General features: G+C 43.7%; 1 protein-coding gene across 2 annotated transcripts in view; it reads left to right on the top strand.

Moving 5' to 3' along the window:
• si:dkey-34e4.1 (carboxyl-terminal PDZ ligand of neuronal nitric oxide synthase protein) overlaps positions 1 to 15,612 on the top strand; it is a 191,940-nt gene that overhangs the window by 153,768 nt on the left and 22,560 nt on the right. The window contains exon 11 of one of the 2 annotated variants that reach the window (XM_036976926.1): positions 11,277 to 11,569. The exons of the other annotated variant lie outside the window; for it this stretch is intronic. Coding sequence (XP_036832821.1) covers positions 11,277 to 11,316 — 40 coding nt within the window. The 3' untranslated portion in view covers positions 11,317 to 11,569. Of the gene's footprint in view, positions 1 to 11,276; positions 11,570 to 15,612 lie in introns of those variants that run through there. 2 annotated transcript variants of the gene reach the window in all.

Below are 15,612 nucleotides of genomic sequence, written 5' to 3'. Positions count from 1 at the left end.
GTTGAGGTTTCGTAGTACACACTATATTTTTAGGGATGGGGGACACATTAAAACTCAGTCTCTCAATTCAATTCAAACATAGTATGTTTACATTGCCTAAGCAAATGAAATAGATAATAAACTAAAGTAAAATGAACAGTCAACATAACATTCATAAAAGTTTAAAAGGAATAGAGATATTTGAAATGTCATATTATGGCTATATACAGTGTTGTAACGATGTACAAATAGTTCACGTACAAAAGAGAAAATAGATTTTGTGTTCAGTGTGCACATAGCCTGTCTTCTCTTGACGTTGTACACAGGGGATATTGTTTGCAGAATTCTTTATGCAGAGTCTCAATTTGGTGTTTGAATTCTTGGTTGGTTACCGTACCCCAGACCTCACAAGCATAAAGAGTAATGGGTTTTTGCCATATCCTAAATGGAATGTCAAATTTGATGTTCCTTTTGATGATGTAGAAGGCCCTTCTTGCCTTGTCTCTCAGCTCGTTCACAGCTTTGTGGAAGTTACCTGTGGCGCTGATGTTTAGGCTGAGGTAGGTATAGTTGTTTGTGTGCTCTAGGGCAACGGTGTCTAGATTTGTATTTGTGGTCCTGGCAACTGGACCTTTTTTGGAACACCTACAGTTTTTTGTCTTACTGAGATTTACTGTCAGGGCCCAGGTCTGGCAGAACCTGTGCAGAATATCTAGGTCTCTCTCTCTCTCTCTCTCTCTGTCTCTACGTCCCTCAGTACCATTCAGACCCACAGGGCCGTGACACTCCTCCAGGGTGTGTATACTAAAGCCCATTAACAGCGAGGGGAATAAAACGTTGTGATTGGCTCTGCAGCGTTTAGGAGTGCTCTGTGTGTGTGTGGACATACATGTGTGTGTTTTAAGGTCTTTGTCTCCCCCCCCTCTCTCTGTATGAGTGGGTCAGGCAGAAACAAAGCACTCAGAGACTGTGTCTAAATCCCTGCAGTCAGACTCACATCCTGTCGTTTCCTATGACCAATCCACAGACAGATACACACACATACACACCAATCCCAGTTCCTCTTCCCCACAAATCCTGTAACTCTATCCCCCAACATATGGGTAAAATCAACCCCTGTTTGTCAAAAGGCAGGGAAAACACACCAAAAAAACATGAGGAAACTTCCAAATGTTAAGTTCAAACCTTCCTTGTTTTTTCCCAAGCAGCTGTGTCACACAGTAACAGCCCAAGTTGACATTGAAGCCAGCTGGTGAGAGAGGGCTATGTCTGAGGGAGGATAGTGGAGCTATTCCTTCAACTTTATTACCAGTGGTCTCATACCCTCCTCCTTCTCTCTCTCTCACTCGCTCTCTCTGTTTTTTTTTTGTGCCAGTATACAGATCTGGGACCAGTCTAATAGAAATTGAGTCTGTTATGGTAACATACTGGGTTATGTACAAGCCACAGAGCAGGACAATACAGGATGGAGAGGGAGTGAGAGAGAGAGAGGGAGAGAGGTATAAAGGGGAGTGGTAGAGGGAGAGAGGTAGAAAGGGGAGTGGTTGAGGGAGAGAGGTAGAAAGGGGAGTGGTTGAGGGAGAGAGGTATAAAGGGGAGTGGTAGAGGGAGAGAGGTAGAAAGGGGAGTGGTAGAGGGAGAGAGGTAGAAAGGGGAGTGGTAGAGGGAGAGAGGTAGAAAGGGGAGTGGTAGAGGGAGAGAGGTATAAAGGGGAGTGGTAGAGGGAGAGAGGTAAAAAGGGGAGTGGTAGAGGGAGAGAGGTATAAAGGGGAGTGGTAGAGGGAGAGAGGTAGAAAGGGGAGTGGTAGAGGGAGAGAGGTAGAAAGGGGAGTGGTTGAGGGAGAGAGGTAGAAAGGGGAGTGGTTGAGGGAGAGAGGTATAAAGGGGAGTGGTAGAGGGAGAGAGGTATAAAGGGGAGTGGTAGAGGGAGAGAGGTATAAAGGGGAGTGGTAGAGGGAGAGAGGTAGAAAGGGGAGTGGTAGAGGGAGAGAGGTAGAAAGGGGAGTGGTAGAGGGAGAGAGGTAGAAAGGGGAGTGGTAGAGGGAGAGAGGTAGAAAGGGGAGTGGTAGAGGGAGAGAGGTAGAAAGGGGAGTGGTAGAGGGAGAGAGGTAGAAAGGGGAGTGGTAGAGGGAGAGAGGTAGAAAGGGGAGAGGTAGAGGTAGAAAGGGGAGTGGTAGAGGGAGAGAGGTAGAAAGGGGAGTGGTAGAGGGAGAGAGGTAGAAAGGGGAGTGGTAGAGGGAGAGAGGTATAAAGGGGAGTGGTAGAGGGAGAGAGGTAGAAAGGGGAGTGGTAGAGAGAGAGAGGTAGAAAGGGGAGTGGTAGAGGGAGAGAGGTAGAAAGGGGAGTGGTAGAGGGAGAGAGGTATAAAGGGGAGTGGTAGAGGGAGAGAGGTAGAAAGGGGAGTGGTAGAGAGAGAGAGGTAGAAAGGGGAGTGGTAGAGGGAGAGAGGTATAAAGGGGAGTGGTAGAGGGAGAGAGGTAGAAAGGGGAGTGGTAGAGGGAGAGAGGTAGAAAGGGGAGTGGTTGAGGGAGAGAGGTATAAAGGGGAGTGGTAGAGGGAGAGAGGTATAAAGGGGAGTGGTAGAGGGAGAGAGGTAGAAAGGGGAGTGGTTGAGGGAGAGAGGTAGAAAGGGGAGTGGTTGAGGGAGAGAGGTAGAAAGGGGAGTGGTTGAGGGAGAGAGGTATAAAGGGGAGTGGTAGAGGGAGAGAGGTATAAAGGGGAGTGGTAGAGGGAGAGAGGTAGAAAGGGGAGTGGTAGAGGGAGAGAGGTAGAAAGGGGAGTGGTAGAGGGAGAGAGGTAGAAAGGGGAGTGGTAGAGGGAGAGAGGTAGAAAGGGGAGTGGTAGAGGGAGAGAGGTAGAAAGGGGAGTGGTAGAGGGAGAGAGGTAGAAAGGGGAGTGGTAGAGGGAGAGAGGTAGAAAGGGGAGTGGTAGAGGGAGAGAGGTAGAAAGGGGAGAGGTAGAGGTAGAAAGGGGAGTGGTAGAGGGAGAGAGGTAGAAAGGGGAGTGGTAGAGGGAGAGAGGTATAAAGGGGAGTGGTAGAGGAAGAGAGGTAGAAAGGGGAGAGGTAGAGGTAGAAAGGGGAGTGGTAGAGGGAGAGAGGTAGAAAGGGGAGAGGTAGAGGTAGAAAGGGGAGTGGTAGAGGGAGAGAGGTAGAAAGGGGAGTGGTAGAGGAAGAGAGGTAGAAAGGGGAGTGGTAGAGGGAGAGAGGTAGAAAGGGGAGTGGTAGAGGGAGAGAGGTATAAAGGGGAGTGGTAGAGGGAGAGAGGTAGAAAGGGGAGTGGTAGAGGGAGAGAGGTAGAAAGGGGAGTGGTAGAGGGAGAGAGGTAGAAAGGGGAGTGGTAGAGGGAGAGAGGTAGAAAGGGGAGTGGTAGAGGGAGAGAGGTAGAAAGGGGAGTGGTAGAGGGAGAGAGGTAGAAAGGGGAGTGGTAGAGGGAGAGAGGTAGAAAGGGGAGTGGTAGAGGTAGAAAGGGGAGTGGTAGAGGAAGAGAGGTAGAAAGGGGAGTGGTAGAGGGAGAGAGGTAGAAAGGGGAGTGGTAGAGGGAGAGAGGTAGAAAGGGGAGTGGTTGAGGGAGAGAGGTAGAAAGGGGAGTGGTAGAGGGAGAGAGGTAGAAAGGGGAGTGGTAGAGGGAGAGAGGTAGAAAGGGGAGTGGTAGAGGGAGAGAGGTAGAAAGGGGAGTGGTAGAGGGAGAGAGGTAGAAAGGGGAGTGGTAGAGGGAGAGAGGTAGAAAGGGGAGTGGTAGAGAGAGAGAGGTATAAAGGGGAGTGGTAGAGGGAGAGAGGTAGAAAGGGGAGTGGTAGAGGGAGAGAGGTATAAAGGGGAGTGGTAGAGGGAGAGAGGTAGAAAGGGGAGTGGTAGAGGGAGAGAGGTAGAAAGGGGAGTGGTAGAGGGAGAGAGGTAGAAAGGGGAGTGGTAGAGAGAGAGAGGTAGAAAGGGGAGTGGTAGAGAGAGAGAGGTAGAAAGGGGAGTGGTAGAGAGAGAGAGGTAGAAAGGGGAGTGGTAGAGAGAGAGAGGTAGAAAGGGGAGTGGTAGAGAGAGAGAGGTAGAAAGGGGAGTGGTAGAGAGAGAGAGGTAGAAAGGGGAGTGGTAGAGGGAGAGAGGTAGAAAGGGGAGTGGTAGAGGGAGAGAGGTAGAAAGGGGAGTGGTAGAGGGAGAGAGGTAGAAAGGGGAGTGGTAGAGGGAGAGAGGTATAAAGGGGAGTGGTAGAGGGAGAGAGGTATAAAGGGGAGTGGTAGAGGTAGAAAGGGGAGTGGTAGAGGGAGAGAGGTAGAAAGGGGAGTGGTAGAGGGAGAGAGGTAGAAAGGGGAGTGGTAGAGGTAGAAAGGGGAGTGGTAGAGGGAGAGAGGTATAAAGGGGAGTGGTAGAGGTAGAAAGGGGAGTGGTAGAGGGAGAGAGGTAGAAAGGGGAGTGGTAGAGGGAGAGAGGTAGAAAGAGGAGTGGTAGAGGTATAAAGGGGAGTGGTAGAGGTAGAAAGGGGAGTGGTAGAGGGAGAGAGGTATAAAGGGGAGTGGTAGAGGTAGAAAGGGGAGTGGTAGAGGGAGAGAGGTAGAAAGGGGAGTGGTAGAGGGAGAGAGGTAGAAAGAGGAGTGGTAGAGGGAGAGAGGTAGAAAGGGGAGTGGTAGAGGTATAAAGGGGAGTGGTAGAGGTATAAAGGGGAGTGGTAGAGGTATAAAGGGGAGTGGTAGAGGGAGAGAGGTAGAAAGGGGAGTGGTAGAGGTAGAAAGGGGAGTGGTAGAGGTATAAAGGGGAGTGGTAGAGGGAGAGAGGTAGAAAGGGGAGTGGTAGAGGTAGAAAGGGGAGTGGTAGAGGTAGAAAGGGGAGTGGTAGAGGTAGAAAGGGGAGTGGTAGAGGTATAAATGGGAGTGGTAGAAAGGGGAGTGGTAGAGGTAGAAAGGGGAGGGGAGAGGGAGAAATGTTACTACTGTACCACACACACAGAGACAGACACACATGGTGATTTGTAGCATATGTACTAAATTCTCCAGTGAGTCATAGCCCTCTAGCATATTCTCTTACCTTATCACCCCCTCTCTCTTTCTCTCTCCCTTCCCTCCTCCCTCTGTAACATGTCAGGAATCACTCCTCTCTGGTTATTTCCTGTATTCCCCTGTGCTCATCTCTCATCTCTGTTTCGATGTCTTTCTCTCTCTCTCTCTGGCATTCTATCTATCTATTGTTAGTAGTAGCGACTGGCTGTGTGTGTCTGGCCTGCTGCTCCTGTTCTGACATCCACCCTCATTAGCCTCGTTAGCCACTGAGCTAATTATGCTAATGCTAGCTAATGTGAGTTGGTTGTGTAATGGAATTGTGGATTTACTGGTTGTCAGTTGGATACTCACTGCTGGAGCGCTGAAATTGACTAGATCACAGTCTCTCTCTCTCGCTCTCTCTCTCTCTCTCTCTCTCTCTCTCTCTCTCTCCCCCACCTCTCCAAGTCCCTTTCACTCTTGCTCTCTGTCTCTCCCTCCCTCTATCTCTTCCTCTCTCTCTCAGTATGACACATGGTGACTGGAGTTTCACCACCTTCCACTCTTCTCTCACATTGAGCTGTGTGCTGTTCAGTCTGTTGATATCTCCACAGAAACTCCATGTCATTACATCGTCAATCTGAGGTTGTACTCTCACCAAGCAGGGTATCCCGGCCCATATCCATGGGCCACCTTGCAAGCCCCCCTGGAGGGACCAATCTCAGGGCAGCCAATTAGATTCTGAGCAAGCTAACCAGAGTTGCATCAATGGGGACTGAGGTTTGATGCCACAGTGCGTGGTGGCCGTCTGTCCGTCCGTTCGTCTTTCTGTCTGTCCCACAGGTCCTTTGAACAAGCCCATCTCTATTAGGAGATTCATTCTGATCAAGTGTAGAGGATTGTCCAGACCTAGGTTTCTTATTGATCTCTTCTTTCTTTATAAACCAAACTTTGTCCTGTTCCTGGGAGAAAAGACTGGTTGTTTGGTGGCGGAGTCTATGTTGCTTGTTTGGGAATAAGAGATTGAGTGGGATCGATGTGTTGAAAGGTTATTTGGTTGAGTGGCAGGCCGGTTGTTTTGTGGGTATTGATTTGTGGGGTCAATAGCTAGATAGTGCTGAGGCAGTATGCATTGTGTTGGTCTGTATGTACAGCAAGCCGTCAACACTCTCAAACATAAACATAATTATATTGCCATTGATTTGGTCATTTCGTATTGTCCCATGTAGGCAGATGTTATTTTCTCACATTTACTCTTGTGCCTGGCAGGAGAAGCTACAGTAACATGTGTAGAATAACCTCCCAAATATTGCACTGTGACTGGATTCGAACGCAGGCTTTGTGTTAGCCTGCTGAGCTAATGTAAGTCTTTAGGTCTCACGCAAGGTGACTTATTTCACTGAACCACCCACATTTTACATGTTACTGTGGTCTCTTAAAGGAGAGGAGAGTCACACCCTCTGCAGTAGTTACTGTGGTCTCTTAAAGGAGAGGACAGTCACACCCTCTGCAGTAGTTACTGTGGTCTCTTAAAGGAGAGGACAGTCACACCCTCTGCAGTAGTTACTGTGGTCTCTTAAAGGAGAGGAGAGTCACACTCTCTGCAGTAGTTACTGTGGTCTCTTAAAGGAGAGGACAGTCACAACCTCTGCAGTAGTTACTGTGGTCTCTTAAAGGAGAGGAGAGTCAAACCCTCTGCAGTAGTTACTGTGGTCTCTTAAAGGAGAGGAGAGTCACACTCTCTGCAGTAGTTACTGTGGTCTCTTAAAGGAGAGGACAGTCACAACCTCTGCAGTAGTTACTGTGGTATCTTAAAGGAGAGGAGAGTCAAACCCTCTGCAGTAGTTACTGTGGTATTTAAAGGAGAGGAGAGTCACACTCTCTGCAGTAGTTACTGTGGTCTCTTAAAGGAGAGGACAGTCACAACCTCTGCAGTAGTTACTGTGGTCTCTTAAAGGAGAGGAGAGTCACACTCTCTGCAGTAGTTACTGTGGTATTTAAAGGAGAGGAGAGTCACACCCTCTGCAGTAGTTACTGTGGTCTCTTAAAGGAGAGGACAGTCACACCCTCTGCAGTAGTTACTGTGGTCTCTTAAAGGAGAGGACAGTCACACCCTCTGCAGTAGTTACTGTGGTCTCTTAAAGGAGAGGACAGTCACAACCTCTGCAGTAGTTACTGTGGTCTCTTAAAGGAGAGGAGAGTCACACCCTCTGCAGTAGTTACTGTGGTCTCTTAAAGGAGAGGAGAGTCACACCCTCTGCAGTAGTTACTGTGGTCTCTTAAAGGAGAGGAGAGTCACATCCTCTGCAGTAGTTACTGTGGTCTCTTAAAGGAGAGGACAGTCACACCCTCTGCAGTAATTACTGTGGTCTCTTAAAGGAGAGGAGAGTCACACCCTCTGCAGTAGTTACTGTGGTCTCTTAAAGGAGAGGAGAGTCAAACCCTCTGCAGTAGTTACTGTGGTCTCTTAAAGGAGAGGAGAGTCAAACCCTCTGCAGTAGTTACTGTGGTCTCTTAAAGGAGAGGACAGTCACACCCTCTGCAGTAGTTACTGTGGTCTCTTAAAGGAGAGGAGAGTCAAACCCTCTGCAGTAGTTACTGTGGTCTCTTAAAGGAGAGGAGAGTCAAACCCTCTGCAGTAGTTACTGTGGTCTCTTAAAGGAGAGGACAGTCACACCCTCTGCAGTAGTTACTGTGGTCTCTTAAAGGAGAGGAGAGTCAAACCCTCTGCAGTAGTTACTGTGGTCTCTTAAAGGAGAGGAGAGTCAAACCCTCTGCAGTAGTTACTGTGTTCTCTTAAAGGAGAGGAGAGTCACAACCTCTGCAGTAGTTACTGTGGTCTCTTAAAGGAGAGGAGAGTCACACCCTCTGCAGTAGTTACTGTGGTCTCTTAAAGGAGAGGAGAGTCAAACCCTCTGCAGTAGTTACTGTGGTCTCTTAAAGGAGAGGACAGTCACACCCTCTGCAGTAGTTACTGTGGTCTCTTAAAGGAGAGGAGAGTCAAACCCTCTGCAGTAGTTACTGTGGTCTCTTAAAGGAGAGGACAGTCACAACCTCTGCAGTAGTTACTGTGGTCTCTTAAAGGAGAGGAGAGTCACACCCTCTGCAGTAGTTACTGTGGTCTCTTAAAGGAGAGTAGAGTCACACTCTCTGCAGTAGTTACTGTGGTCTCTTAAAGGAGAGGAGAGTCAAACCCTCTGCAGTAGTTACTGTGGTCTCTTAAAGGAGAGGAGAGTCAAACCCTCTGCAGTAGTTACTGTGGTCTCTTAAAGGAGAGGACAGTCACACCCTCTTCAGTAGTTACTGTGGTCTCTTAAAGGAGAGGAGAGTCAAACCCTCTGCAGTAGTTACTGTGGTCTCTTAAAGGAGAGGAGAGTCACACCCTCTGCAGTAGTTACTGTGGTCTCTTAAAGGAGAGGACAGTCACAACCTCTGCAGTAGTTACTGTGGTCTCTTAAAGGAGAGGAGAGTCACACCCTCTGCAGTAGTTACTGTGGTCTCTTAAAGGAGAGGAGAGTCACACCCTCTGCAGTAGTTACTGTGGTCTCCTAAAGGAGAGGAGAGTCAAACCCTCTGCAGTAGTTACTGTGGTCTCTTAAAGGAGAGGAGAGTCAAACCCTCTGCAGTAGTTACTGTGGTCTCTTAAAGGAGAGGAGAGTCAAATCCTCTGCAGTAGTTACTGTGGTCTCTTAAAGGAGAGGAGAGTCAAACCCTCTGCAGTAGTTACTGTGGTCTCTTAAAGGAGAGGACAGTCACACCCTCTGCAGTAGTTACTGTGGTCTCTTAAAGGAGAGGAGAGTCAAACCCTCTGCAGTAGTTACTGTAGTCTCTTAAAGGAGAGGACAGTCACACCCTCTGCAGTAGTTACTGTGGTCTCTTAAAGGAGAGGACAGTCACACCCTCTGCAGTAGTTACTGTGGTCTCTTAAAGGAGAGGACAGTCACACCCTCTGCAGTAGTTTCTGTGGTCTCTTAAAGGAGAGGACAGTCACACCCTCTGCAATAGTTACTGTGGTCTCTTAAAGGGAAGAGAGTCATAAACTCTGCAGTAGTTACTGTGGTCTCTTAAAGGAGAGGAGAGTCAAACCCTCTGCAGTAGTTACTGTGGTCTCTTAAAGGAGAGGAGAGTCAAACCCTCTGCAGTAGTTACTGTGGTCTCTTAAAGGAGAGGACAGTCACACCCTCTGCAGTAGTTACTGTGGTCTCTTAAAGGAGAGGAGAGTCAAACCCTCTGCAGTAGTTACTGTGGTCTCTTAAAGGAGAGGACAGTCACAACCTCTGCAGTAGTTACTGTGGTCTCTTAAAGGAGAGGAGAGTCACACCCTCTGCAGTAGTTACTGTGGTCTCCTAAAGGAGAGGAGAGTCAAACCCTCTGCAGTAGTTACTGTGGTCTCTTAAAGGAGAGGAGAGTCACACCCTCTGCAGTAGTTACTGTGGTCTCTTAAAGGAGAGGACAGTCACACCCTCTGCAGTAGTTACTGTGGTCTCTTAAAGGAGAGGAGAGTCACACCCTCTGCAGTAGTTACTGTGGTCTCTTAAAGGAGAGGACAGTCACACCCTCTGCAATAGTTACTGTGGTCTCTTAAAGGAGAGGAGAGTCAAACCCTCTGCAGTAGTTACTGTGGTCTCTTAAAGGAGAGGAGAGTCAAACCCTCTGCAGTAGTTACTGTGGTCTCTTAAAGGAGAGGAGAGTCACACCCTCTGCGAGAGGCGAGTCACACCCTCTGCAGTAGTTTCTAAGCTTCTTATGGCTAATGGGGTTTCCGTTTCGCTAACGGAAACCTCCCCATTCAGCTGAAAAGGTGGCGCAGGAAATTCAAAAATATATTTTTGTAGTATTTAACTTTCACACATTAACAGGCCCAAATACAGCAAATGAAAGATAAACATCTTGTTAATCTACCCATCATGTCCGATTTTTAAAATGTTTTACAGCGAAAACACAACATATATTTATGTTAGATCACCACCACCAAAAAAAAAAAACAGCAATTTTTTCCAGCCAAAGATAGAGTCACAAACGCAGAATTAGAGAGAAAATTATTCACTAACCTTTGATAATCTTCATCAGATTACACTCATATGACATGTTACACAATACATTTATGTTTTGTTCGATAATATGCATATTTATATCCACAAATATCGGTTTACATTGACGGCATGTTCAGAAATGCCTCCAAAATATCAGGAGTAATTACGGAGAGCTACATCAGATAACAGAAATACTCATCATAAACTTTGACGAAAGATACATGTTTTACATATAATTAAAGATACACTGGTTCTTAATGCAACCGCTGTGTCAGATTTTTTTTAAACTTTACGAAAAAAGCATACCATGCAATAATCTAAAACGGCACTAAGACATAAATATATTTCTCTGCCATGTTGGAGTCAACAGAAATACGAAATTACATCATAAATATTCCCTTACCTTTGATGATCTTTCATCAGAATGCAGTGCAAGGAGTCCTAGTTCCACAATAAATCGTTGTTTTGTTCCATAATGTCCAATACTAGTGTCCAATTAGCTGCATTTGCTACCACTTTCAGCTCACGTGCCCAAGAGCTGACGCGGGTCCAGGCGAACTCGCACGAAAACTTAAAAAAATATATATTCCAGGTCGAATAAACTGGTCAAACTAAGTAGAGAATCAATCTTCAGGATGTTATTTTCATATATATCCAATAACGTTCCAACCGGAGCATTCGTTTTCGTCTGCAGTCAAATGGAACGCAGGTGATATCAACAGACAATTACGCAACCAGAAAATGGCATTCTGCCAGGACAGTGACTCATTCCCCTGCCATTCGGTCAAAATTCACACTAGGATGTTCATTCCACGTTCTACTGAATGTTGACATTTTGCGGAAGGCGTAGGAAGTGCTAACAGATCCATATCTTGTTTGGAAGTGAATAGGCGATGACTTAAAATTAGACCTGCCTTCAGAATTTCCACTTCCTGTTTGGAAGATTGCCTGCCTTATGAGTTCTGTTATACTCACAGACATAATTCAAACAGTTTTAGAAACTTCAGAGTGTTTTCTATCCAATAGTAATAATAATATGCATATATTAGCAATCTAGGACAGAGTAGGATGCAGTTCACTATGGGCACGCAATTCATCCAAAGTGAAAATGCTGCCCCCTATCCCTAACAGGTTTTAAAGGAGAAGAGAGTCATACACTCTGCAGTAGTTACTGTGGTCTCTTAAAGGAGAAGAGAGTCATACACTCTGCAGTAGTTACTGTGGTCCCTGTGCTCTGTGTGATTTGTGCAGAGATACAGAGCCTTACCGCAGTCTAATTGTTCTCTGTCTTTGGCACAGGTGTGAGGAACCCCTCTTGCTCATCCTCGTCTTAATCTAACCCTTCCATCCCTAACCAGTAACCTTCCCATCCCTAACCAGTAACCTCCCCCATCCCTAACCAGTAACCTCCCCCATTCCTAACCAGTAACCTCCCCCATTCCTAACCAGTAACCTCCCCCATCCCTAACCAGTAACCTCCCCCATTCCTAACCAGTAACCTCCCCCATTCCTAACCAGTAACCTCCCCCATTCCTAACCAGTAACCTCCCCCATCCCTAACCAGTAACCTCCCCCATCCCTAACCAGTAACTTCCCCCATCCCTAACCAGTAACCTCCCCCATTCCTAACCAGTAACCTCCCCCATCCCTAACCAGTAACCTCCCCCATTCCTAACCAGTAACCTCCCCCATCCCTAACCAGTAACCTCCCCGATTCCTAACCAGTAACCTCCCCGATTCCTAACCAGTAACCTCCCCCATTCCTAACCAGTAACCTCCCCCATTCCTAACCAGTAACCTCCCCCATCCCTAACCAGTAACCTCCCCCATCCCTAACCAGTAACCTCCCCCATCCCTAACCAGTAACCTCCCCCTATTCCTGATTCCTGTGGTGCACCAGCCCGTCTCTCTGGGAGCCTTGGGGGCCCACTGATAACAGAACCATAGCCAGCCTAGCTCTCCCCTCCTCTCCTTTCATCTTCTCTCCTCCTCTCTGTGGATGTGAGTATACAGTCCTCCGGCATGTGAAACTGTGTATATGAAACAAGCATGGGACTGTGTTGTACAACGGCATGTGTGGGCAGTGGTGCCCCTCTTAAAGTACCTCTGTGCACGTTTCATTTACTGAACGCATGCCTGTCCTGTGTCACCCCTGGGAAGTGTGTAGGACAGGCTATCATATCAGGGCACTCATGATTACTGCATATTAACATATGTGTGCAATCATCATCATTTTAGCATATATTATAATCATCATCATCATAATAGCATAGGTGTAATTATCATTGTGTTATCATAGATGTAATCATCATCATGTTAGCATAGATATAATCATCATCATATTAGCATAGATGTAATCATCATCATATTAGCATAGATGTAATCATCATCATGTTATCATAGATATAATCATCATGTTATCATAGACGTAATCATCATCATGTTATCATAGATATAATCATCATCATGTTATCATAGATATAATCATCATCATGTTATCATAGATATAATCATCATCATGTTATCATAGATATAATCATCATCATGTTATCATAGATGTAATCATCATGTTATCATAGATATAATCATCATCATGTTATCATAGATGTAATCATCATCATGTTATCATAGATGTAATCATCATCGTGTTATCATAGATATAATCATCATCGTGTTATCATAGATATAATCATCATCATGTTATCATAGATGTAATCATCATCATGTTATCATAGATATAATCATCATCATGTTATCATAGATGTAATCATCATGTTATCATAGATGTAATCATCATGTTATCATAGATATAATCATCATCATGTTATCATATATGTAATCATCATCATGTTATCATAGATATAATCATCACCGTGTTATCATAGATATAATCATCATCGTGTTATCATAGATATAATCATCATCATGTTATCATAGATATAATCATCATCATGTTATCATAGATGTAATCATCATCATATTATCATTGATGTAATCATCATGTTATCATAGATGTAATCATCATGTTATCATAGATGTAATCATCATGTTATCATAGATATAATCATCATCATGTTATCATAGATGTAATCAGCATCATGTTATCATAGATGTAATCATCATCATGTTATCATAGATATAATCATCATGTTATCATAGATATAATCATCATGTTATCATAGATATAATCATCATCATGTTATCATAGATATAATCATCATCATGTTATCATAGATATAATCATCGTGTTATCATAGATATAATCATCATCGTGTTATCATAGATATAATCATCATCATGTTATCATAGATGTAATCATCATCGTGTTATCATAGATGTAATCATCATGTTATCATAGATGTAATCATCATGTTATCATATACATAATCATCATCATGTTATCATAGATGTAATCATCATCATGTTATCATAGATGTAATCATCATGTTATCATAGATATAATCATCATCATGTTATCATAGATATAATCATCATCATGTTATCATAGATGTAATCATCATCATATTATCATAGATGTAATCATCATCATGTTATCATAGATGTAATCATCATCATGTTATCATAGATGTAATCATCATGTTATCATAGATATAATCATCATCATGTTATCATAGATGTAATCATCATCGTGTTATCATAGATATAATCATCATCATGTTATCATAGATGTAATCATCATGTTATCATAGATATAATCATCATCATGTTATCATAGATATAATCATCATCATGTTATCATAGATATAATCATCATCATGTTATCATAGATATAATCATCATCATGTTATCATAGATATAATCATCATCGTGTTATCATAGATGTAATCATCATGTTATCATAGATGTAATCATCATATTAGCATAGATGAATCATCATCATATTAGTATAGATATCATCATCATATTAGCATAGATGTATTTATCATCATGTTATCATAGATGTAATCATCTTCATGTTATCATAGATGTAATCATCATGTTATCATAGATGTAATCATCATGTTATCATAGATGTTATCATAGATGTAATAATCATCATGTTATCATAGATGTAATCATCATCATGTTATCATAGATGTAATCATCATCATGCTATCCTAGATGAAAATTGTATTTATTTATTTAACCTTTATTTAACCAGGAAGGGCTCATTGAGATTTAAAATCTATTTTCAAGAGCGTCCTGGGCAAGATAGGCAGCACCAAGTCATTACAAAAATCACAGACAAACAACATGAAAAACTACAAGTAATCTAGTAAAAACCATAGAATTCACAGGAGTATAACAAAATCAAAAACAGCTAATTAAAAACACTGACAGGTCAGGGAATCAGTCTCAAGATCATTCATCAGTGATTTAAAAACACCAATCGGGACAAGTTCTTCCAGTTTAAAAGTATTTTGTAAGGCTTTCCAAGACGATGGTGCAGAGTACATAAAAGCCCTTTTACCAAATTCAGTTCGGACATTTGGAACAGTTAGCAGGATAAAGAGTACGAAGAGAGTACCCACCACATTTCTGAACAATATAAAAAGGTGGTAAACCCCAAATGGCTTTGTAAATAAAAGTATACCAGTGCCTGAGCCTACCAGTGACTGGAGAAGGCCAGCCAACCCTGGTATACAAAGTGCAGTGGTGCGTAAGGGTTTTGCAGTTTAAAATACATCTCAAAGTCCCATGGTAAAAAGAGTGTCAATTGATCTCAAACACTGAGCGGAAGCATTCATATATAAAATATCCCCATAGTCTAGTAAAGGCGTAAATGTAGCTGATACTAGCCTCCTTCTGGCTTCAAAAGAAAAACAGGCCTTATTCCTAAAAGAAAATCCCAATTTCAGCTTCATTTTTTTTTGTAAGTTGTTGAATATGCAATTTAAAAGAGAGACCGTCATCAATTAAAATTCCAAGATATTTATATGAGGTTACAACCTCAATCTCCTTGCCCTGTCAGGTAGTAATAGGTGAAAGGTTCAGAGGTCTATTTCTTGCTTTAGAAAACACCATTAGTTTAGTTTTGTCAGTATTGAGGATAAGCTTCAATTGACACAAGGTATGTTGTACAGTATAAAAAGCTGTTTGCAAGTTCTGGAAAGCTTTTGTAAGAGACGAGGCACAACAGTAAATAACAGTATCATCAGCATAAAAATGAAGTTGCGCATTTTGGACATTTTTGTCTAAATCATTTATAGTGAATAAGAGAGGACCAAGTACAGAGCCTTGGGGCACACCATTAAAGACAGACAATTTAACAGACATAAGCCCATCAAATTGAGTGCACTGAGTTCTATCAGACAGATAGCAAACCATGCAACTGCATGCTCTGAAAGACCTACACTCGACAATCTCTGCCTTAATATAGCATGATCAACTGTATCAAAAGCCTTAGAGAGATCAATAAAAAGTGAGAAACGGTGCTGTTTTTTTGTCAAGGGCTTCAGTGATATCATTTAAAACCTTCATGGCTGCTGTAATTGTGCTATGCTTCTTCCTGAAGCCCGATTGGTACATTGATAAAATAGAGTTAGTAAATAAAAACTCTTAGCTGTTCACTCACAAGGGTTTCAAGTATTTTCACCAGGGTGACAGCTTTGAGATTGGCCTATAATTATTTAAA

The sequence above is a fragment of the Oncorhynchus mykiss genome, chromosome 5 (assembly GCF_013265735.2).
Source record: "Oncorhynchus mykiss isolate Arlee chromosome 5, USDA_OmykA_1.1, whole genome shotgun sequence".
Taxonomy (NCBI): domain Eukaryota; kingdom Metazoa; phylum Chordata; class Actinopteri; order Salmoniformes; family Salmonidae; genus Oncorhynchus; species Oncorhynchus mykiss.
The sequence above is the reverse complement of the archived record's forward strand: the minus strand, read 5'-3'. Positions and strand labels throughout refer to the sequence as shown.